The sequence below is a fragment of the Chlorocebus sabaeus genome, chromosome 14 (genome assembly GCF_047675955.1).
Source record: "Chlorocebus sabaeus isolate Y175 chromosome 14, mChlSab1.0.hap1, whole genome shotgun sequence".
In the NCBI taxonomy this organism is placed as follows: Eukaryota; Metazoa; Chordata; class Mammalia; order Primates; family Cercopithecidae; genus Chlorocebus; species Chlorocebus sabaeus.
In genome coordinates, this window is record NC_132917.1 from 17,438,970 (window position 1) to 17,462,470 (window position 23,501).

The 23,501-nt window shown below is 36.5% G+C and overlaps 1 protein-coding gene across 4 annotated transcripts in view; it reads right to left on the reverse strand.

Annotated features, from left to right (window-relative positions):
- SMC6 (structural maintenance of chromosomes 6) overlaps nucleotides 1–23,501 on the reverse strand; it is an 87,071-nt gene that overhangs the window by 46,336 nt on the left and 17,234 nt on the right. For all 4 annotated transcript variants that reach the window (XR_005243249.2, XM_007971395.3, XM_007971393.3 and 1 more), the window contains 11 exons: nucleotides 18,812–18,948; nucleotides 18,197–18,258; nucleotides 13,532–13,612; nucleotides 12,395–12,496; nucleotides 8,291–8,410; nucleotides 8,092–8,190; nucleotides 5,221–5,367; nucleotides 4,238–4,326; nucleotides 3,897–4,061; nucleotides 3,247–3,425; nucleotides 2,034–2,238 (listed from right to left, as the gene is read on the reverse strand). Coding sequence is in view for 3 of the 4 variants with exons in the window: in XM_007971395.3 (XP_007969586.1) it covers nucleotides 2,034–2,238; nucleotides 3,247–3,425; nucleotides 3,897–4,061; nucleotides 4,238–4,326; nucleotides 5,221–5,367; nucleotides 8,092–8,190; nucleotides 8,291–8,410; nucleotides 12,395–12,496; nucleotides 13,532–13,612; nucleotides 18,197–18,258; nucleotides 18,812–18,948 (1,386 nt within the window). In the remaining variant the exon portion in view is untranslated. The remainder of the gene's footprint in view (nucleotides 1–2,033; nucleotides 2,239–3,246; nucleotides 3,426–3,896; nucleotides 4,062–4,237; nucleotides 4,327–5,220; nucleotides 5,368–8,091; nucleotides 8,191–8,290; nucleotides 8,411–12,394; nucleotides 12,497–13,531; nucleotides 13,613–18,196; nucleotides 18,259–18,811; nucleotides 18,949–23,501) is intronic.

The window sequence follows — 23,501 nt, forward strand, 5'->3', positions numbered from 1 at the left end:
TCACCCCTTCAAAATATTTACAAGGCAGGTACAGTTAACAGAATGTTAGACGTACTCAAGACTCTTGTCAATATCCTATCAATACCCAAAAGGATTACAATCTAGTTTCTTCCCCTATTCCAACAACTTGCGTTTCAGCTACCTGCTCCTGAAGCCAAAACACGGACTTTGTCATCCCCTAGACCTGTTCCATTCAGCTTGAATTTTTCACTCTTACCACAACCTCCTCTCCTTCCAGACTTATGCCTTTAAGTATGTTCTCTAACTTTATTAAGGTGGGTCTAAACACTTTCTCCCAGTCCTCTCTTTCTTTAAACTAATTTGTCAACAATACACTCAACTGCTTCCCTTTTCCCTTTCTGTAATACCTCTCCACTCTAAAACATTCTAATATTTACCTAACAGTACAGACTCTCCCTCCACTCATCTCTAAAGAAACGTTATCAGTGAAAAATCCTGCAGCCACTAGGCTTTTGTATCTTAACAGACTTTGAGTCAGCTTCCTCTCTCATTCTCCTTGGCAGCCAATCTAAACCCTTAAAGAAGGTACCTCCTACCAACTCCTGAGACCCTTGTTCTCAGCACATAAACTCACCTACTTCCAAGAAAACTGGCATTACGACACACACATTGGATCCCTTGTCACATGTGTTTCATGGCTAAGTGACTAGAAGCACAGGCTGGGACATACAATGTGCCAGCAAGGCAGCACCAGGCACTCTTCTTCAGAGTCCTCATGGCAGTTCACAGAGCAGGCCCTGCCAGAATGGCCAGGACTATTCTCTTTGGTCCCAAAATGACAGTTCAGATTCAAGGAGGACATTCCTCACAATTGATGGCATCCTTCAGCTAGTCACTCCAGCCAGAAACCTAGAAGTCATCCTGATTTTTCCTTCTCTTGCATTCAATTAACAAACTTTATTTTGTCCTAATCTCTCTGCTAATCTGTTTCTTCCTATCAAAAATGCAAATGCTATTTTCTGCAGAATAACTCCCAATGTCATGCTTCCACACGTTTTACACACAGAACTCTATTTGCCTACAAGGCAATTAACTTTTTCTATCACTTGACAAACTCATCAGTTAAACGACTGATGATTTCTCATCTCCTCTCTGAATTTTTTCTTGTCTACCTATTAACATGAGTTAATTACACACACAAATTTACCAAATACGAGATACACAGCATTAGACTTAATTAAAAAGGTTTATTTTAAAAAGTAGAGATGGGAGAGAAAAGAAATTTTAAAATGTAATCTGGGAATAGAGATATATATATATATTTTTTGAGACAGGGTCTCATTCTTCACCCAAGCTGGAGTGCAATGGCATGACCCTGGCTCACTGTATCACCACCACAACCTCCGCCTCCTAGGCTCAAGCGATCCTCCCACCTCAGTCTTCCAAGTAGCTGGGACCACAGGCACACACCACCAAGCCTGGCTTTTTTTTTCTGTATTTTTGGTAGACAGGTCTCTCCAAGTTGCCCAAGCTCGTCTTGAACTTCTGAGCTAAAGCAATCTGCCCATCTTGGCCTATCAAAGTGCTGGGATTACAGGCATGAACCCGTGCCTGGCCTACATTCATTTTTAAAGTGTTAGCCAGCAGTTAGCAAAGAGGCCAGTTTGGGTACTGAGCTCCCTTGAAAGGTCATCAAAGAACACAATTACTGTCTTTATGGATTCTGTGAAACACCTTCAGAATTTAACTGTGTGTAATGAGCGCCAATGTTCTTCCTTAGGCCTTCCCTCTTAATTTGGTCATATCATCTTCCTCACGGGTATAATTTCTAAGCCATAACTACATCTGTTTCCCTGTAATGTCTCCCACATATAAGAACTTCAATGGTAGGGAATATTTATCTATGTTTCTCTAACGCCTAGAACTAATACCTAGACAGAAATTAAAGTGGCTTGATGAAATTTTACAAATCAGGGGTAAAGATATGATTAACATTAAAAGTGTTTTAACTCTTTCCAGTCCTACATATGATTAAGCAAAGCCAGAAACATATTCAATTACTAATGCCTTACCTGTGTCTTACATCATATATCTCATTCCGAAACTCAGAAACTATTATCTGTGGCCGTGAGGTCCCTGGTAAATAAAACCTTTTCATGAGTGCCTGAAGGACACGTTCATCAGCATGATTATGGCAACAATAGGCCTGCAGAAGTCCTTTTAAGCAAGATTCAATAGCCAAAGCAAGTTCCGGGTCCCGAAGATGAATGCAAGCTCCTAAAAGTGAGATAAAATTACAGACGAGCTCATAAATACTTATTTTGAAATATTAACATCACTCCTCTTTAATTATAGTTTATAAATGACATATTTTTATATAAAGCTGTTTAAATGACATTACAGATCATTTAATCATAGTTTATAAATGACTTAACATACTTTTATATAAAGCAGTTTAAATAATATTTTAACTGAATGGGAAATCCCCTATACCCACAGGATACAATGGAGAGAAAATCCACCAAATCCTGTGAAAAAAACTGTCCCACGCTAATGTAAACCAACGGTGGCTTTTCTATATTCAGTTTATACTATTCTAGTCTTTCAATGGGGTTCTGAAAATCAAGGGATTTTCAAATTCCTTAATGGGATGGAAAAAAAAAGCCTCGTCCATTGAAATGGATCCTGGTATAAAGGTACATATCATTTAAAAGAGACAATACTACAATATTTAAATGCAATACTTTACTAACAAAATATATTTATAAGCATTTTCACCTAATGATTTTCAGAATTAAAGATAACCCTCCAAGAAAACGTGACTTAAAAAATTTTTTTAAGTACCATGTATATGTAAGAGTAAAGTAACCACAGATTTTACAGTTGGAAGAGAACTTAGAAATCATGCTGTCCAACCAAAAGAGAAACTAAGAAAGAAAAGTCATTTTAAAAAGGTTACCAAAACTCAGGTAACTGCTCCTTCATCTTGATGTTATTATTTTTTTTTCTGAATAATCAATTATATTAGTTCATTCACTTATTTATTCAGAAAAACAAGAACCAAATTATTCAATTCTGTAATTACTTTTCCTTTTCCAAAGTTCTCTTCCTTCTGGATATTTTATGCTCTAAAAATATAAAACAAAAGCTACAGAGCTTAACATAATTTCATCATTTTATCTTTTTTAATGAAATCACTTTATTTTGAAAACTTCATTCAATCATTCTGAAAATAAAAACTTATTTATAAAGTTTATTATAACCTCACTAAATTAAGACAAATACCTAAAGGGCCTACAGGTTTATAGGTAAAAAGTCCTTGTCTATAAGCATCATCTATGGCTTCAAGAAGAGCTGGAACATTAGGGCCAAATCTTTTGAGTCGATCAGTTTTACTATCTTTCAATTCTTTCAGTTGCCTCTGATTGTAGCTCAGTGCATGCTTCACATCTGACTCTTCTCGCCTAAAAAACAAAAGCAGAACAGGACAGATATGTGATAGTTTTACAGAAACATTTAACCTTTGCCCATAACACCTACATCCCAGTGAATGACCCACCTAGCTACCCTAAAAACCAAAAGCAGAATTATTTATTTGAAAATAATTGTGTTACCAGAGAAAAACAGTCTGGAGTCCTCAAAACTTGGCATAAAAAAAGTAATGCAACGATGATGGGCTAGGAATCCCAGAAATTGTTCAATTCTACAACTATAAGAAGTCTTGAAAAGTGATTTTAAAAGATCCAGCTGGCTATAGGTGCACTGGCTATGAGTTAGCCCTGCTCTGCAAGGTATTTAACATAAAAATAAAATCTTTTTTAAAAGATCCCTTATTATGTAGAAGAAACAACCATATTTGCTCTCTTCATATAAGAACAAAACTATATGATGTGAAAGTAATTGAAAAAAATCATTCTAAGGATGTTGCAACTTACTTAATTTTGCCATATTCTTCTTTGTCCTTTTCTATGGCTTGCTGAAACTGTTCGATCTCTTGATTGACTGAATTTTCTTGATTTCGTAAGGCCTTTACTCTCTCTTTTAACCAAGATATTTTTTTTTGTCTTTCCAACCGTTCAGGTTCCAAAGATTGGTCAGTGCTAACAGTAAATAACCCAAAGTGAAAAATGTTAAATGAACAGCTTAACATTTAAAGAACACAAGCCAATGTAATAAAATTTCATTAACAACAATACATAAAATACAATATTCCAATGCATCTACCTTACTTTATTACAAAATAAGAGTCATGAAAATTTCAAAGTAACTATCCTACCTTTTTTTCAGTTCTTCAATTCGTTTACAAAGCTGCTCATCATCTTTCTTTAATGCTTTATATTCATTTAAGGATCGGTTATATAAAACCTAACAAAAAAAATTAGACACGCTTTGCTAAAATGAAAACAAATATCCCATTCAAGTCCACTTTTGTCAAATCCTCAGAGACTGAATGTGTACAGGAATATATTTTTAAAATGAAGCACCAAATGGCCATTTGAAACCATTACATTTTTTAAAATCTCAAAGCATCACTAATTTCAACTCAGGTACAAAATCTCTACTTTAAAAAGTAGAAGGCTGGGTGCTGTGGCTCACGCCTGTAATCCCAGCACTTTGGGAGGCCAAGGCGGGTGGATCACGGGGTCAGGAGATCGAGACCATCCTGGCTAACACGGTGAAATCCCATCTTTACTAAAAATACAAAAAATTAGCCAGGTGTGGTGGCACGCCCCTATAGTCCCAGCTACTCAGGAGGCTAAGGCAGGAGAATTGCTTAAACCCGGGAGGCAGAGGTTGCAGTGAGCGAAGACTGTGCCACTGCACTCCAGCCTGGGCGACAGGGTGAGACTCCGCCTCAAAAAAATAATAATAAAAAAATAAAAGAGGCTGGGTGCAGAGGCTCACACCTGTAATCCCAGCACTTTGGGAGGCTGAGGCAGGTAGATCACTTAAGGTCAGGAGTTCAAGACCAGCCTGGACAATGTGGTGAAATCCTGCTCTACAAGAAATACAAAAAAATTTAGCCAGCCGTGGTGACAGATGTCTGTAGTCCCAGCTACTCAGGAGGCCGAGGTGGGAGGATAGCGTGTGCCCAGGAGGTAGAAGCTGCAATGAGCCGTGATGGCGCCACAGCACTCCAGCCTGCGTGACAGAGCAAGACTGTTTCAAAAAAACAAAATATAACAATAAAAGATAGAAGAACAATCTTTATATTTGCTATGTGGCTTTTAATATTCCAGTTTAGAAAATTTCTCTCACCTCAGCTTCATTATAGGCCCTTTTCTTAGCAACGACATCTGCTTTCAATGCCATACATTCTGGTGCTCGTGCATTTGTCTCTTCACTAATCTTTTCTAGTTTGTCTTGAATATCCTTGTACTTTTGTTCTGCTTCATTAAGTCTGACCTTTAAGAAAATAACATTATTAAAGTATATTTTTTCGATAGAATTTTTAAAAATAATTATCTATAGTTCATATACCAATAACAAATTTAACTTCACTCAAGACATTAGGCAAATAAACATAGTAACATAACATTATATAAAATACTATAATATAATTTGATCTTAACCCACAGTTAGTTATCCAACAAATGTGCTATCCTCTAGGGATACAAAGACATGATAACAAATGTCCTCAGATAACATAAAAGAGAGAGAGATAATTTAGCAGAAAAACAGAACACAAACTGATGATACAGTCTGTATACAATAATGCTAAAATAGGGTACATTTATTCTTAATTGTGGGAGCACAGAGAAACAAACCAGAGGTTGGCCAGAAAAAGCCAGGAATGCCTTCAAAGAGGAAGTAGTATTTAGAGCTGAGATTTTAAAAATTAATCTAAGTGTACCAGGAAATAAGTTGAGGAAGGGTGTTAAGAGGCAGATGAAAGAGCATGTACAAAGGTATTCTTATTTTAGAAATTAAATATTGCTAGAGCTTAAATTCATAGGATAATGGTAGGAGATGAGATGAAGGGGTAGAAGGGCCTTGCATTCTACAATGAACAGCTTACAACTTAATCTAGAAAACAGGAAGACAGCCTAAGTCTGTCTCTTATCTCCTAAATCTGCGTGTTAGATTACTCTGGAAGCACTTGGCACACAGGGTAGACAGAAAAATCAAAGGAAAAGATTTCAGTAAGAAGTTAATATAGTGTTATGGATCAAAGACAATTAGGGACCAAAATGGAATGCTAACGATAGGGACTGATGAGAAGGAACAAATATGAGCACTATTTCGATCGGGGTCAGCAAACCTTTCTATAAGAGGCTAGATAGTGTACACTTCAGGCTTTGTGGGCCACATGGTCTCTCCTAAAACAATTCAACTCTGCCATTAAAACATGAAAGCACCCAAGGACAATGAGTAGAGGAATTGCTTTTTAATAAAAATGAAAGCTGGATCCAGGTTTTATACAAACTAAACATAATTCATATTATTTTTCAGTTTTAAATTAACAAAAGTTTAAAGTCTGCTTGAGACACTGCTTCTTCAGAAATCTTCCATTTAATAGTCATTCTACAAGCAATAATCAAGGACACACAATGTGAAAGACTTTATGTAAGACAAGATGGAAAGGATATAAAGATAAAATAAGATAGTCCTTACCCTCCAGAAATTTGCCATTTACTACATACAGTATGCAAACGCTTAAACGGAGAAAAAGGCCTACTAAACTAAACATCACCTAGCCTTATGATCCTCCTTTCCCATTTAAAAAAGAGGTGAGCAGCTGTTACTCAGACTGGATTCCATCTTAGACGGCGAAATGCTTGAGGAGGAAAGTATTTAAGGCCTTACCTGATGATAAGTTGAGAAATGAGGGTGAGAAGAGAAACATACTTGATGAAAATTTCAGAATATTCTCTCAGAAATGAAAATTTAAGGTGAGAGGTGGAAAGCGTTGAAATTCCACTTACTGCCTGAAGAGGGAGTAAGAAACTTAGCCCACAAATCACTAAGTGTCCTATCTTTACCTATTTTTACATATTCATCTATTACCTCTGATGAATTAATGTCATAACCCTTAAAAGAAAAAAAGATCAATCTGCTCATCTTAGAGGCAGACAGAAAAAAGCAAGCTAGGAAAGATTACATTCTACACCACAGCCAAGCTTGGGGGCCAGAAAGAAATTTCCTAAGCAAAATAGAGAAAATGCTAAGAGGTAAGCAAGCTACACTGACATATTGAGTACATTTGTGGGGGAAGGGGAGTAAAGAAAAAAAAAACTACGAGTTCTGCTTCTGGCATTACAGCACGAGAAGCCCCACAGTGCTGGCTGCTCAACCTTGTGAGTATACTAAAACCCAGTCAATTACACACTTTACATGGGTGAATTATATGGTATATGAATGATATCTCAATAAAGCTGTTCAAAAAAGAAACAGTGAGTATAAAGAGTGGATCTGCTGAATGGTAAAAAGGTCCACATGGAAAGCCCCAACAAACAATGACTGCCTTTACTCGACACTCAACTTCTTTACAGAAGAAGGCCCTCTAGGCCCATGTGGAAGACTTTGGTGACTTTCTTGAATTTTAGATAGGGTAGTTTCTACCTGCACTCTTAGATGTCAGGCTGAAATTAACCTTAACAGACCTAACAATGAATCCCACTTGCCTTCCACCTATATGAAATCCTCTGACAGGCCATCTTGGTTCTGGACCATAAATCTCAGTTCCCTTAGCAATCTCTGGGCATTGTTTTCAGTTCTGAGTTCTCATACTTTCTGATACCTACCTTTAGTGTGATTCTAATTTATATTATTCTAGTACTCCTTTATTTCTCAGGTCTGTTTGTGTTTAAACTCCTTAATGAACTGAAGAGTAAAAGCTTCAGGCTCTTCTTATATGTCTTGTCAGTAACAAAGTTCCACTGACAATATGCATGAGTTCTAGAGCCCTAGCCTCAGACAGGCTTATCATAGATAGAATATTCTTTTCAAAAGACAGTTACCACAACAGGCCTTGAAAACAAGTTTAGGTCTATTTCATCTAACCAATAAATTCAAATATAGGCAAATATACAGTCTGAAACTGCCAGTTTAGTGGGTCATAAATAGTCTAATATCAGCAATTTCATATGATTCAACCTATTAAATCTGCATTTAAAAAACTGTAATTACCTGCTGTTCTTCCATTTTCCTGTCAAGTCTAGCAGCACGATCTTCTCCAATTTTGATATTATCTCTGATAGCATTCAATTGTTTTTCAATTTCATTGACCTAAAAAAATTATATAGCATATTGATAAGATTAACAATAATAACCAAATATATTCTGCAGATCCCATATATATGTGAACAAGTAATTAAGTGATAATTACCACTGCCCAAGCCATTTCATGTTTCAAGGACTCTAGATTAGTCTTCATTGTACTTAAACCAGCAATACTTTGAAAACGTTCCTCTTTCTCTACGCACTGGCGCTTTAGTTCAGTAAGCCGCTTAAAAAAAGAAAACAGAAGGGACATATTTTTTATTAATGTTGAAAAAACACGTTTTTGCAAATCTATTTCTTTTAAAAACAATGCCTAAACAACTACTACACAAAGATTTGTTTAAAAATAACTTTTTTTTTTTATTCTTGATTCTTCGGTATACTTTTAATAAGTCCAATAATTTTGTGAATTTCTGCACTATAAAAATGGCCAAATACTCTTCAGATGAAGAGCAAAGGAATTAAAAGTTCAGGACTACGCAAATATAGAGAAATCCCAAAACTCACTTGCCCATTTTCCCTCTTTATTCCCTATCTGATAGACATGATGGTCTGTTCTTCAAAGTATAGCTAGTAGGCATTCCAAAGAGAATGTAAGGATCAGGAGAAATTTATTTCTGAAAATCAAACAAGTTATAATTTTCTTAACTAAGGTCACTTTTTTTTTTTTTGAGACAGAGTCTCACTCTGTCACCAGGCCGGAGTGCAATGGCACAATCTCGGCTCACTCCAACCTCCACCTCCCAGGTTCAAGCGATTCTCCGGCCTCAGCCTCCCAAGTAGCTGGGACTACAGGCAAGCACCACCACGCCCAGCTAGTTTTTGTATTTTTAGTAGAGACGGGGTTTCACCATGTTGGCCAGGAACTAAGTTCACTTTTAATAATTAATTAAAAATCACCAAATATCAAATACCATGATATTCAAACAATTTCTGGAGCTTATAGATCTCATATTCTGTACACCTGGGTAGACAGCCTCTCCCCTTCATTCATGCTTACCAGAGTCAACTAGGGCCTCAACACTGTAGACCTTACTTTGTTTCCCTATCTAATGCACTTTCCCATTCTACAAAATTCTTTCAATCTATTATCATTCTCTTCAAACCTCATATACCCTGCCACCACATTCCCTCATCCATTCCCCCTCTCCAGCTTCAGATAATTTAGAAGCCATCAGACAGAAACTCCCTCAACAATCTTAACTACAAATCTAAAGCAGTCATCCCTTCCTTTTGCAACAAAAGAAAGGTGGCCTCATATTTAAGACCCATACCATCCTCTACCTCTATCTTGGATTGTACCCCTTTTCTATCTTCTCAAAAGTCTAAATCCAGATTTTCCATCACATCTTTTCATCTTTGTTTCCACGTTACCCTCTTCATGACTCATGTTCATCGCTACTTGCTCATCTTTCCAACTTACAAACAAAACCACCAATACCCATCCCTTGGCAGCACCTCCTCCTCTAAAACTCTTCTTCCCTTTCTATCCAGTTTCATGAAAATTGTCTCTATCTCCTCCATCGCCTCACACTTTCCAGTTCCACAAATCTGGCTACTGTTTTCACTGCTACTGAAATCCACCTTGCCATAGTCATCTCTGAAGATTATGTCATTAAATACAGTGAGTTTTTTCAATTCATGTAGTGTCGGACCACAGGTACATCTCACGGTCATGACTTGTTCCTTCTCAAAATCGCTCTGCCCTTGGCTTCTCATGGCTCAGGCCTGGCCCCACTTTTCCCCTATCTCAGCAATCTAAATTATTCTTTTGGCTTATATACTAGTAGCACACTGACAACTCCCAAATTTTTATTGAGGCCAGACTTGACTTCTGTATTCTTAATTTACATATCCAACTTCCCACTTCATATTTCCACTTGGAAATTAATGTGGAAATTAATTTGAAAACCTCAAAATTAATGTGTTCAAAATATAATTCAGCTTTCTTTAAAAATAGAAAAAAAAAGAAAAACTGGCTTTTCTTCCCAAACTTCCTATCTCAATAAACTTACTCTACTACTGAAGTAATTAATTTGGAGGTCATTCAGTCACCTTTGATGACTCTGTCTTAACTTTACTTCTCCATGTCCACTACAACATTTGCCTACATCATTTCAAAGTTCTCTTTCCTACTACTGCCAATATCCTTAACTTAAGCCATCATTATCTCTTTGGACAATGATAATGGCTTCTTTATCTATCTTTCCACATCTCTTCTCTCCTTATAGCGGTTTATTCTCTTGTACAGCAGAGTAATCTACTGAAAATACACAATTAATGAAGTCATCCATTTTCATGTCTTCTATTGTCCCCTAAATTTTATAAGGTCCTCCACAACCTGGCCTCTCATCTCTCACACCTGTGTTTTACACTCTAGCCAAACTGGAATTCTTCTAGTTTTTTAAAAGAACACACACTTCACTTTCTTGCCCCTGAGGCTTTAACCACACTATTTCTTAGAACATCCTGTCTTACCCTCACCATCCTTTGCCTGGTATTACTCATCCTTCAGTTTTCTTCTTAGGCATCACTTCCTTATAATAACTCCCCGATCATGACTGCCCCCGACACTGCCAGTACCCTATTAGGTGCTGTTGCCTAGTCTCCATCTCTTTTACTAGTCCTCACCATACTCAAATTATTTACCATCTATGTTTCCTGCTGAATAACTAGGTCTATGATCCCAAGAATCCTATTTATTTGTCACTATATAACCATGGCCAAAGCACGATGCTACAAGGCACATGGTAAGAACTTAATATTTATCAACTGAATGATTATTCTAGCTTCTAGCCTTTACATACTATTTCTTAAAGATTTAATTATTCAAACCAAGAGTTTATTTTGAGAATATAGGTTATTTCACCAATTAAGAGAAAAGTTCTTTCTGAGTGCATATTATGCATCAGGAATTCTCCTACATAATTTAGGGAAGTGCTCCTTATACTTCATAATTACAATATCTTTAATTGTTATTGGCATACTTTGTATATACCATGGAGAAAATAAGTGTTTAATCCCAAGTGGTCTGAAACAAACAAATTTATTTCAAGTCCTGATTTATATTAAAAATAATAAATGTAACACATGGTATGTACAGTTTGTTTGAATATACAAGTATTTCCCTTCCCCAATAACACTGATATTCCAAGAAAGTGTGCTTTAGTATTTTTGTGGTTTATAGTAGCTCCTTAAACACCACCACATAACCCAGGTTTGAAAGGATAATGTGGGAAATAAAAATAAATATACTCATTTTTGAGTTTTCATTTAATGAAACACTTAACTATAGACCTAACTTAAAATACGCATTCTTCAAAAATGTGAAGTAAAAAGGTCAGTATAATATAATGAATTTGACTTTAATCATTAGTACAATCCTACCTCAAAAGGACAAGCTACAAAGTTGATGAAAATTCAACAGGTTATATAAAACTAACAAAAGAACAATATATGGAATTACATAAAATTGGTGGGACTTAATACACTGGATAAACAGCTATAACATAAGCCTTAAAATTTTGAGGTCTCTGATTATCACACAGAAAGTTGGATCTTCAGGAATCCGAAGAAGAAAGTATAAGAACAAAATATAACAGATTTAAAAACAAATTGAAATAAGTGATTTAAAGTGCAAGCAAATCTGCACAGCTGCCAAGCCTGATGAGTAAGGATGTCACAGCTGCTACCAACCTACCAGTTGCTTAAGGAATGTTAACATTTTACTAGAGTTATAATTACTATGATTTGTAGATTACAGTATATAATTATAAATGCATACTATGTTTAATAACAGTTTGAAGCTTGTGCTTATTATCCCAGAAGAAATACTGCAGTTTTTAAACTACTTATAGTTTTTAAACTACTTAAACTACCATACCTTATTGTGGAATCCATTAGTCATATTATCAGAGGATAAGTATGTAAGATACCACCCTGTTCTCTAGCTTATAATCTAATAGAGAAAGTAAGACATGTATGTACTCATTATTACAAAATTAAAAAGTAACAGCTAATTAATGCCCAGAATATAAACACTACATTGCATTACTTCAGAGTGCTATAAAAATGTTACTAGTTTTATATAAATATACAGATGCATAGTTTTACAGTATCATTTACTACAGTAATGATATTACTATAGGAATTCCTATTACTATAGGAATTTGGCTGATCCCAAAAAGATTTACATTAACTGTTTACAAACCTCTTCTCCTTGATGTATCTGCTCCTTTGTTCTTTCTTTTGTTTCCATAATGTATGAATAATCTTCCTTCATCTGTTCAAGTTGTGTTGCTTTCATGAAGAACTATTATCAACAACAAAAAAACGCAATTAGGAGTTTGTAAACTTCCATAGAACTGTTAAAAAGAAAAAGAAAAATTTGGTCTCTGAAAACTTTTAGATCAATGATATAAAAAGACATTAAAAATACAAGCAATCGCACAAACACAAAAGAATACATTTCAGATTCAAATTTACTGAACCTACTATGCTCACATCCACATGTTCATTTGCAAAAGGTCCTAAAACTCCATGAAAGAAAACACTGCAGGGTGTGATAATAAGCTCATTTTCACTATTGCCATTATTTAAGCAAAAACAGCTGAAAAGACTGGCATCCTTGGTCTTAGTACATCTTAAATTTTTAGAATAAGAAATGCCAAAACTCACTCAAAAGACTACACAGAATATTTAGCAGTATAGTCAAGTATTTTGTTAGCTTTTAAAATTTTTAATAGTTTAAGATTTACAGGCACACTGGCTCACACCTGTAATCCCAGCACTTTGGGAGGCCAAAGCGGGTGATCACTTGAGGCCAGGATTTCGAGATCAGCCCAGCCAAACAGGTGAAACCCCGTCTCTACTAAAAATACAAAAATTAGCCAGACATGGTGTCACATGCCTGTAACCCCAGCTCCTTGGGAGGCTACGGCACGAAAATCACTTAAACCTGAGGGGTGGAGGTTGCAGTGAGCCGAGATTGCGCCACTGCACTCTATCCTGGAAGACAGAGCCTTGCTCTGTCTTTTAAAAAAAAAAAAAAAAAAAAAAAAAAAAAAAAAAAAAAGATTTACAAGTTATTATGTATGTGGGAGCAACTATTATCCTGTATTTCCTTAAAGATTAAGAATTAACAGCCAAAAAGTAAAAACAAAGATTTAAAAAAATTATACCCCCATCTTACTTAACAATTTCCTAATCTAGGAAATTGAATTACTTTAAACAGATGGCTTTAAGAAAAAAAAAAACTCAGACTCCATTATGTGAGCAAGAATATTGTTTACAATATGCCTAAAGGTACTCTTTTTAAATGGGTTTATATTACCTTGGTGCCACTTACTTTGTATTTGTCTCCTTCATTTTTAGACTGTAAGAACTGCTTGCTCATTTCTTGTGTTAAAACGGAAACTGGATTATCCACCTCAAACAAACAAAAAGTCATTTTTGAATATTTTACTTTAATGCTTTAAAGATAGGTAAAAACTGAAACATACATTACAAGTGACCTATGGTGCCATCAGGAAGGCCAAGCAATAGCCAAAGGTTATAACATTAGGATAAAAATACTAAAAAAAAAAAATTAGAAATGTATAATGCAGGAAAAATAATTTAAAATTTCATTATACCAACATACATGGTATAGTTAAAATTCAATATTCTACCAGTACATGAGGGCACAAGCACAAGAACCCTGTGAAAAAGTGTTTTCATTAAAAAGTTTTTCACTTCTTACCTGCTGTATAGAATATCACCCTCATGCCAATGTTTAATCATGGGCTAGCAGAATGGGAAGAGTCCTAGAATGGTAAGGAGTCAGCCACCTTGGGTTCTTGTTTGAGTTCTGTTGCTAACTTCCTATGTAGCCTTGGACAAGTCAGTTACTCCATTTAAACACAGTCCAACTCAGTTATTTCTAATCAGAATCATGATAACAAGTATTGTTTATTTTTCTTATAGAAGTTCTTCATATTATTCCTTCATGAGGATATTGTAAAACAAATGAAAATAATGAAGTCTTTCTATCTTTTGGAAACGAGTCATTGCTTGAATGAAACTACCTTTGGCTAACGTGACGGTTATTACTGAGTGTCAACTTGATTGGATTGAAGGATGCAAAGTATTGATTCTGGGTGTGTCCTCAAGGGTATTGCCAAAGGAGATTAACATTTGAGTCACTGGCCAAGAAAGGCAGACCCATCCTTAATCTGGGTGGGCACCATCTAATCAGCTGCCAGGGCGGTTGGAATACAAAGCAGGTGGAAAAACTTGAAAAGACTAGACTGGCCTAGCCTCCCAACCTACATCTTTCCCTAAAACTGGATGCTTCCTGCTCTCAAACATTGGACTCCAAGTTCTTCAGTTTTGGGACGTGGACTGGCTTTCCTTGCTCCTCAGCTCACAGACAGCCTATTGTGGGACCTTGTGATCATGTGAGTTAATACTTAAAACCATATATATCTCCTATTCATTCTGTCCCTATAGAGAACTCTAATACACCTAACAAGTTAAGATATCAAAATAAATTGGAAAAGTACAGAAAAAATACAACTTTTTTCAAAAAGATTCAGGGTCATTATTCAATTACTAACAAATAAGTTTACATGTTAAATGTTAGTCAATTGCTAACAAACCAGTTTACGTGTTAAAAATAATCTTAAGGTTATCGTATAAATGAAAAAAACTTTAAACCCTTCATGTTTACTGTCTGAAATAAATGTTGTGTAATTTGTTGGTATACCAATGGTTAAAACATTTCTCTTAAGTAAAATGTTGGGCCTCTCTTCTAAGATAATAAAACACATTTATGTAGTTATAAACAAAACTTTACACGTGACATGTTTCTTATTATACAGACCAGACTCCATCTACCACATATTTTTTCACAAAGCACCCCTAGCTCATCATTTCATACTGCATCTGACCGCTTAATAGACCTAATGCAGTAGTAGCTCTAATAACAAACATCTTAACATCAACTTTCAATTAAAAGCTTCACCAAAGTTTATATTCATTTCTCTACACCTTTTTCACTGTTTTTGAAATGGAGTTCCTACTTCTTATACTACTCTTGGGATTATTTAAGAATCTTGGCCAGGCACAGTGGTTCATACCTATAATCTCAGCACTTTGGGAGGCTGAGGCAGGTGGATTGCTTGAGCCCAGGAGTTCAAGATCAGCCTAGGCAACACGGTGAAAACCGTCTCTACAAAAAGTACAAAAATTAGCCGGGTGTAGTGGTACCCGCCTGTAGTACCAGCTCTCAGGAGGCTGAGGTGGAGGATCACTTGAGCCTGAGAGGTGGAGGTTGCAGGGAGTCGTGATCATGCTACTGCATTCCAGCCTGGGCGACAGAGTGAGACTCTGTCCCAAGGCTCATGCCAGCACTTTGGGAGGCCAGAGCCAAGGTGTGAGGATCGCTTGAGGCCAGGACTTCAAGACTAGCCTGGGCAACATGGCAAAACCCAGTCTCTAAAATCAAACCAAAAAAGCGCTATCTGTCAGAACCCTGAAAAAAGCAAAAAGCAAAAACAGGTAAACTTCAGCAAGAGGATAAGAAACGGAGGCAGAGAAGACAAATATGATCAGGTACTTAAAGACATTAAATACCCTCTTCCCTCCTGGGTATTCTAGACCAACACTGTCTAAAAAAAATATAATGCAAGTCACCCACAATTTTTTTTTTTTTTTGAGACAGGGTCTCACTCTGTCACCCAGGCTGGAGTGCAGTGGCGTGATCTCGGCTCACTGCAACCTCCGCCTCCTGGGTTCAAACAATTCTCCCATGTCAGCCTCCCGAATAGCTGGGACTAAAGGCATGTGCCACCATGCCTGCCTAATTTTTGTGTTTTTTGGTAGAGATAGTGTTTCACCATGTTGACCAACCTGGTCTCGAACTCCCAACCTCAGGTGATCCACCGGTCTCAGCCTCCCAAAGTGTGGGGATAACAGATGTGAGCCACTACACCCAGCCCGTACATACAATTTTAAATGTTCTAGGAGCCACATTAAAAATATAGAGAAATAGGTGAAATTTAATAACATATTTTTAATCCAATATAACCAAAATATTATCATTGTAACATGTAATCAATATAAAAAACTAAGTTATTCCTTTATATTAAGTTTTCAAAATCTGGTGTGTATTTTACATTACTGCATACCTCAATTTGAGCTACCCACTCTTCAGGTGCTCCACATCTACCTGTGGCATGGCTCTAGATCTTCTGCATTTTAATCAATGAAACTGAATCTTTTGTTACACATTAAGTAAACCATGGAAGAAAAAGGACCAGGAATCTTTAAATATTTCAACAGAGAATAACATGTTTTACATTCCCCAAGGAAGTGAGAGCTTAGAGAAATACACTTTTTTTCAATTTTCCTCATAATGAAAACTTTCTAATAAATACAGCTGTCCACAGAAGAAGGAAGCAGCCTTGGACAGAGGTGATTTCCCCATTATCCTTTCAAGAACCTGTGCAGGAAAACCTGGTGGAGATTCTACACAGGGTAAATACACAGTATTTATACAGTATACTGAATGCCCTTCAGATTCTCCCAACACCTATGATTCTATAAACTCTAACTCTTGGTTTTCCTGATTCTAATAAATTGTCCTGCATTCTAGTCTGAAATTCATTTGCTGTACCTGCTTTTCTCTAGATTTTAAGAATTATTTTTCCTAAACTTGTACTGTCTGATACGCAGCAGGCCCATTTGCCATGTGTCGCTTATTCTACTTAAAAAAATACAATTAAAACTTCAATTTCTTAGTCACAATTTCAAGTAGTCAAGAACCACATGTGGCTAATGGTTATCCCACTGAACAGCATAAATACAGGACATTTCCACCATCACAGAAAGTTCTGTACCCTCTGTTCTAAACCAAAGTGGAAAAGAGACCCAGACTCCTAATTGTTCTTTTTCTTTGATCACAAATCTTGGGAGTTTTTAATTCTGTAACGAGGCAGTATTGCACAATGGAAAGAGCAGTAGAATGAAACTGGGATGCCTGGATCCCAAATCCAGGTTCTACCAGTAACCACGTCTAGACAGCCTTAAATATAAATTTATTTTTGGTAGCTCCCAGTTTCTCATCTACAAAACAAACAGCCTGGATTAGGTGTCTTCTAAAGGTAATTCTAGTGTAAATGTTTACAGAACTACGTGTACCCTATTATCAATTAATTCAGCCAAAGTATCTTAGCAGAAAGGACTCAAGTCTTTTCCCCTACAAGTGTGATCAGTAGCTCCGAAATAGAGAAATGCTTTATCTTTCTAGAATAAATTTTCTTTAAGAATTTAGTAACTTTAGAAGCTAAACACTCATCCAGGAAAAAAAAAGAAGAGTTTAGCAACTAAGTTTAGGGAACAATGATGCTATTTTGACTAGGACAGCAAAAAGCAAAGAAACCTGACATCCTTATTAAGATAAATTTTAGCCTAGAGTAGTATAGACTAAATGTTCTTGACTGCTCTATCAAATTAAAGGTGTTATATTATGTATTGACAATCCTGTGTTGAATTAATAATTTTTTTTTTTTTTTTTTGAGATGGAGTTTCACTCTTGTTGCCCAGCCTGGAGTGCAGTGGCACAATCTTGGCTCACTGCAATCTCCACCTCCTGGGTTCAAATGATTCTCCTGCCTCAGCCTCCCTAGTAGTTGGGATTACAGGTGCCCACCACCACGCCCAGCTAATTTTTTTTTTTTCTGTATTTTTATTAGAGAAGGGGTTTCAGCATGTTGGCCAGGCTGGTCTTGGACTCCTGACCTCAGGTGATCCACCTACCTCAGTCTCCCAAAGTGTGGGATTACAGGTGTGAGCCACCGCACCCGGCCAAATTAGTAAATTTTAAACAACTTCACTGATAATAGTTACACATATGCTTCCTGTGGTCAACTTACTCATATGAGGCCATTTAAATTTTTTTCTACACAAGTGAAATCACACTAAAAAATGACAAGCTGTATGAATTAATCTGAAACACAAATTCACCAATTACCTGGATGTTAAAATGATCAAGAATTGCAATCAGCTCTTCTTTCTTAGTGGAAACCACGGAGCCTAGTTATGAGAAACATATGAAATAACCAAACTGTTTCTAGGGCATAACACAGAAAAAATGTATAGTTACTTACAAAATATAAATATTAATTAGCTTTCATTGCATCATCAAGAAAGGTACCATTGAATATGTATAAACATGAATGAACACGGCACAAGTACAGAGGAAGAAAAAGTACCCACATGCAATAATGGTGCTTATCTTGTTCCCACAACTAAACATATTTTGCTCCTCATCCATCACTCTTCAAAAACTAAATGCTCACCTCTTCTTTTATGTCATTTTGCACTTTTGCTAACCATTTATAAAAACCCTGGTGTGACAGGAAGTCTGTAGGTGAAAACAAAATGGCACAACCTGTTTCAAATAATCCCCAGTTCTGCTAATCATGCTTTTGGTGACATAATATCCTGGGGTAAAACAATCATGTGTAATACACATACACTTACAACCAATCATGTTACAACGAAGACAGTTTAATCAATACCAACAGTCATCTAATTCTTTCTAATTGAGTATTTCCTAATAAATGAAAAGAGAATCAAAACAAACCTGTTGCACTTTTAAGTTTATAAGATCGACTTCCATCTATGCTGATGTGTTGCTGTATAAGTATAGAGTTACCATACACACTGGCTTTAAAGGCATCATCTCCTCTGTTCCTCAATGTTATTGAGATATCTGCAGAGCTGAAACAATGAGGTTAAGCTAAGTTACATGAAGACACAGTGTAATTACAATACTAGGTTGCCACAATTTTCAAAATTTTCAAAACCACCAAATAATTTGGCCAATTCATTTGCAAATTAGCTTTACATCAATAGCTGACACTGACTGTTCACTACAGCATAACGTTAACGATACTGTGCCTAACAACAAAATTAAGTTGAGAATAAGTGATGCTTCATAAAAAATAATTGACTGACTACTCTATCCATATAGCACATTTGACAAAAACCATTAAGTTTCGGTTGTTTCAAGACATGTAGATAAGTTATATATTTTCCTGTAAAAATCACGTCATCAACATTATACTGCCTGACTACTATAAGTTATATAAAGCATCATGCTTGACAGTAGGCCTTTAAAGAATGATGAAGTAAAAATTATGGTAAAGTAGTAACATTTTCAAAGAGGATTAGAATTAAGAAAGGTAATTTTAATTTTTCAAGTACTTGGCAATAAAACATAAAACCATTTGATATCAAGAAATGTAACTAGGCTGGGCACAGTGGCTCATACCTGTAATCCCATCACTCTGGGAGGCCAAGGTGGGTGGATCACTTGAGGTCAGGAGTTTGAGACCAGCCTAGCCAACATGGCAAAACCCTATCTCTACAAAAAATACAAAAATTAGCCAGGCACGGTAGTGCATGCCTGTATTCCCAGCTACTCGGGAGTCTGATGTAGGAGAATCGCTTGAGCCTGGGAGGCAGAAGTTGCAGCGAGCTGAGATCGTACCATTGCACTCCAGCCTGGGCGACAGAGAGACTCCATCTCAAAAAAAAAGAAACTAAAGCCCAAAATTTCTTTACTGGCATTAAAAATAATGAGTATAAATCTGCCTAACCAATAGGCTCTGTTATAGTTTTTAAAGTTTTAAAGATGTTTTAGGGACTTACAGCCATGCATATTTTAAGATTTATAGGGGTAAAAAAAAAAAAAAAGAATATTTGTGTACTACAACTCGTGTTAAAATAAGACTTGGTAGAAAAACAAAGATGCTGATAAAGGACATTAATAAAGATATAATTTCCTTAGACATAAAAGCAGATATTTTACCTGGTACATATGAGCATCTGTCAAAATGCTGAAGTCCTTTAATATAAAAGTGTTTTAATTGGTAATTAAATGAAACTTTTAATAGAACAAACTTGTTTTTGTGAATTTGTAATCATACTCAAAAACTGTTCCCATCTGTGGGAAATGCATGGAAGAAATATTCCAGATGAGCTTCATTGTGAACTACTGCTAAGACAGTAGACACACTGAAGTGTTTGTTCTGTTGCTCACCCATCCTTTTCTGTACAAGTGCCCTAGCAGAAAGGGCTTAGCAAAGATATAATTTTCCATCCTATCCTCTTGGGATTGAGCTAAATATAGACATTTTTACCAGCTGAGCAATCAGATTTTCTTCTTTAAAAAATCAAACTAAGAAAATCTGGTTAAAAAATTTCAAAAGTCTGTAGTTTAGTTGATATTGTACCAATGTTAACTGCATAGCTTTGATAAATGCATCTTAGTTACGTAAGATATCTACATTAAGGAAAACTGGGTGAAGGATATACAGAAAATTGTACCATCTTTGCAACATTTCTGTAAATCTACAATTATTTCAAAACAAAAAGGTTTTAAAAAATTCAAATTAAGAAATGATCAAGTCAAGAGATGGTGAATCCTGGGAGCCACAAAGTTATGGAGCCTCTAGATCTAGAGAAACCAATTTGGGGCATTATACTCTGATAAGAAAATAGAAAAGTCTGAATAGAACAGATAAGCTCTTTGGAAACTACCTAGGCAGACTAATAAAAAGACATACATACTCACAGATACTGGCAGTGAATCAGAGGCACAGAAAACATAAGATCACTTTCTTACACACATACACCCACAGACTAGGACAGTAAGACTTATAAATGCCTGCACATGTGAAGACACGCAGTAACAAAGATTAGCAAAAGAATAAGAAAGTACACATACTTGAGACAGTGATAGAGAAAAACACACTCACTTACCTGTACACTTTTCGTTAAGGAGAGACAGGAAAGAGCAAAGCATAGTGCACACACAGAAGCACAGCCAATTAAGTTAGGATTGTGAGGGTGGTGCAGAGAGGAGAGATGCAGAACAAACCAAAGGGAGGGAGAGGGAGACAGAGGCCCAGAGACAAGACACACAGAGACAGCGAGAGATGCAATTACTCAGTTCTTACAGGGTCTCAGTCTGGTCCCTCAAGAGACCCTGCAGTATTTCCTCTCTGCAGTTTCATGGATATATATCCTTGCATCTTTATGGTAAATACCCTTTCATAGAGCTACCTTGAATAAATTGGTGTGGTTTTTCTATAAAAACAAAATTACCCAATTAAGACAGATATGCTTCAGAAAAATTACAATTAATGGGATTATTTAAAAGCTCCCTAAGTTGATTCTAATGAACAGTTAAGGTTGAGAACCACTAAAGTATGAGGGGAAGGCTGGCTGGCCTCTGATAATGTAGCTAACAAATATTTTATTTCATTAGCTAGTATGATTACCTGCATTAAGTTACTGTACCTCATGAAAACATTTCTTAAATGACTACATATATGTGCTCTCTGAATAATCAAACACCTCTCTTGATTACCAAACACCTACTTTATTATCTTCATTCCTGGCTACTCCTTGTATTTTAGCTATCTTTAGTATAGTGAGAACTTCAGAGGCACTGATATCCTACTGCTATATAAATTTTCTTTTCTTTTTCTTTTTTTTGAGACAGAGTCTTGCTCTGTCGCCCAGGCTGGAGTGCAGTGGCATGATCTCAGCTCACTGCAATCTCCGCCTCCCAGGTTCAAGTGATTCTCCTGCCTCAGCCTCCCAAATAGCTGAGATTACAGGCACCCACCACCATGTCCAGCTAATTATTCTATTTTTAGTAGAGACAGGGTTTTGCCATGTTGGCCAGGCTGGTCTTGAACTCCTGACCTCAAGTGATCTGCCCACCTCGGCCTCGAAAGTGCCAGGATTACAAGCACGAGCCACCGTGCCTGGCCTGCTATACGAATCTAATAAATACAAGAAAGCAAAATTCTTCTAAAAAATAACACTTATAAAAAAGCCTCATAATTACTGCTAAACAAACCAAAAAAACCACTTCTGCTGGAAGACAGAGACAACGAAGCTGGGCACTAGCTCTGCAGTCTTCCCCTTTACACTGATATGGTCTGTGCTGATGCTTAATTTGGGTCAATCAGCCATAGAGCCCAATGCCTGTAAATACAGGAGAGCCTTAACTGAAAAGAGAGACTATCTGTGAGATTTTTTTCAGAATGACAACACAAACAAGCAGTACCACAGTAAGAATTGAGCTTCTTTCTCAACTCAGGAAGAATCTATCTACGTGGAAGTAACTGGCAGCTGTGCACATGGATGAGAACAAGGAAAAAGAAAAGTCATACAAAAAGATGATACAACTGCTCCTTCTCTGCGTCACCAGCTCATCTGTAACAAGTTCTGTATCCTTGACTAAATAAATCAGGAACATAAAACAGGAGAATGAGTTTTTGTCCCTCTATAACCCTTGTGCCACAGTTGATGTCAAAAATTAGACTACTGCAAAGACCCCAAGGCTACCAGGGTTGGTATTATGAAGGCCAAGGGAGGGAACAGTAAACTGTATATGTTTAAAGAGAATCTAAATAGCAAAGGGCATGAGGCCTTGGGTCACTGAGAAAGGTTCTCATGTGAAGAGATACATTAGGAGGATTCATTCAGTCCCTGTGTCACTGCAAAGGCTTGGTGGATAATTAGAAGGATGAGTCCCAGGCAATGTCTCAAGGTGCAGTTCTCTGACTTCTCCTAACAGTATTACGCAAGCATCTCCAAGGAGAGTTGAAATATCCCAAGAAAGGAGGCCCAGAGCACAGGTGTCACAAATGGTGAGTGTAATGTTAGAGATGGGGGAAGGGAGGGACAGACTCCTTAGAAGAACTATCTCAAACTTGTGCTGGACTACACTGACAACCATTCTTCAGGTAAAGTGAGACTCCTGCATAGACTTTAGATGTGCAATAGAGTAAGAACAGAACTAAAAACCTCAACGAGCTGATTCTGCAAAAAACTGATGACAGAATCAGATACTATAAAACCAAGGGAAATTTTATAAATACTAAATGTTTTCAATGAGGGAGGGGATAGATAAGAACAATACAGATATGGAAAAACTCTGCTTTTAGTTACTTTTTTAGATAGAAGACTGAGCTAAGGTTAGAGTTTTTAGCTGTCACTAACTGTGTTTTAAAATATATTTCCCCCAATTTTGTACTGGAAAAGCAAAAATAAAATATATACATTACTATTTCACTCTATAGGCAGCCATGTCCTTAAAAGTCGGTGATTTGTTTAAGCTAGTCTTTTTTTATTAAATAGTGTTCAGAGGACAGGTCTCAGAGAGAAGTTTCTACCCTGGTCTAAGCACTTTTCAAATAGAAAAAAAAAAAAAAGTATTTAACTGAGAAAACATTTAACAGTGCATAAAAAAT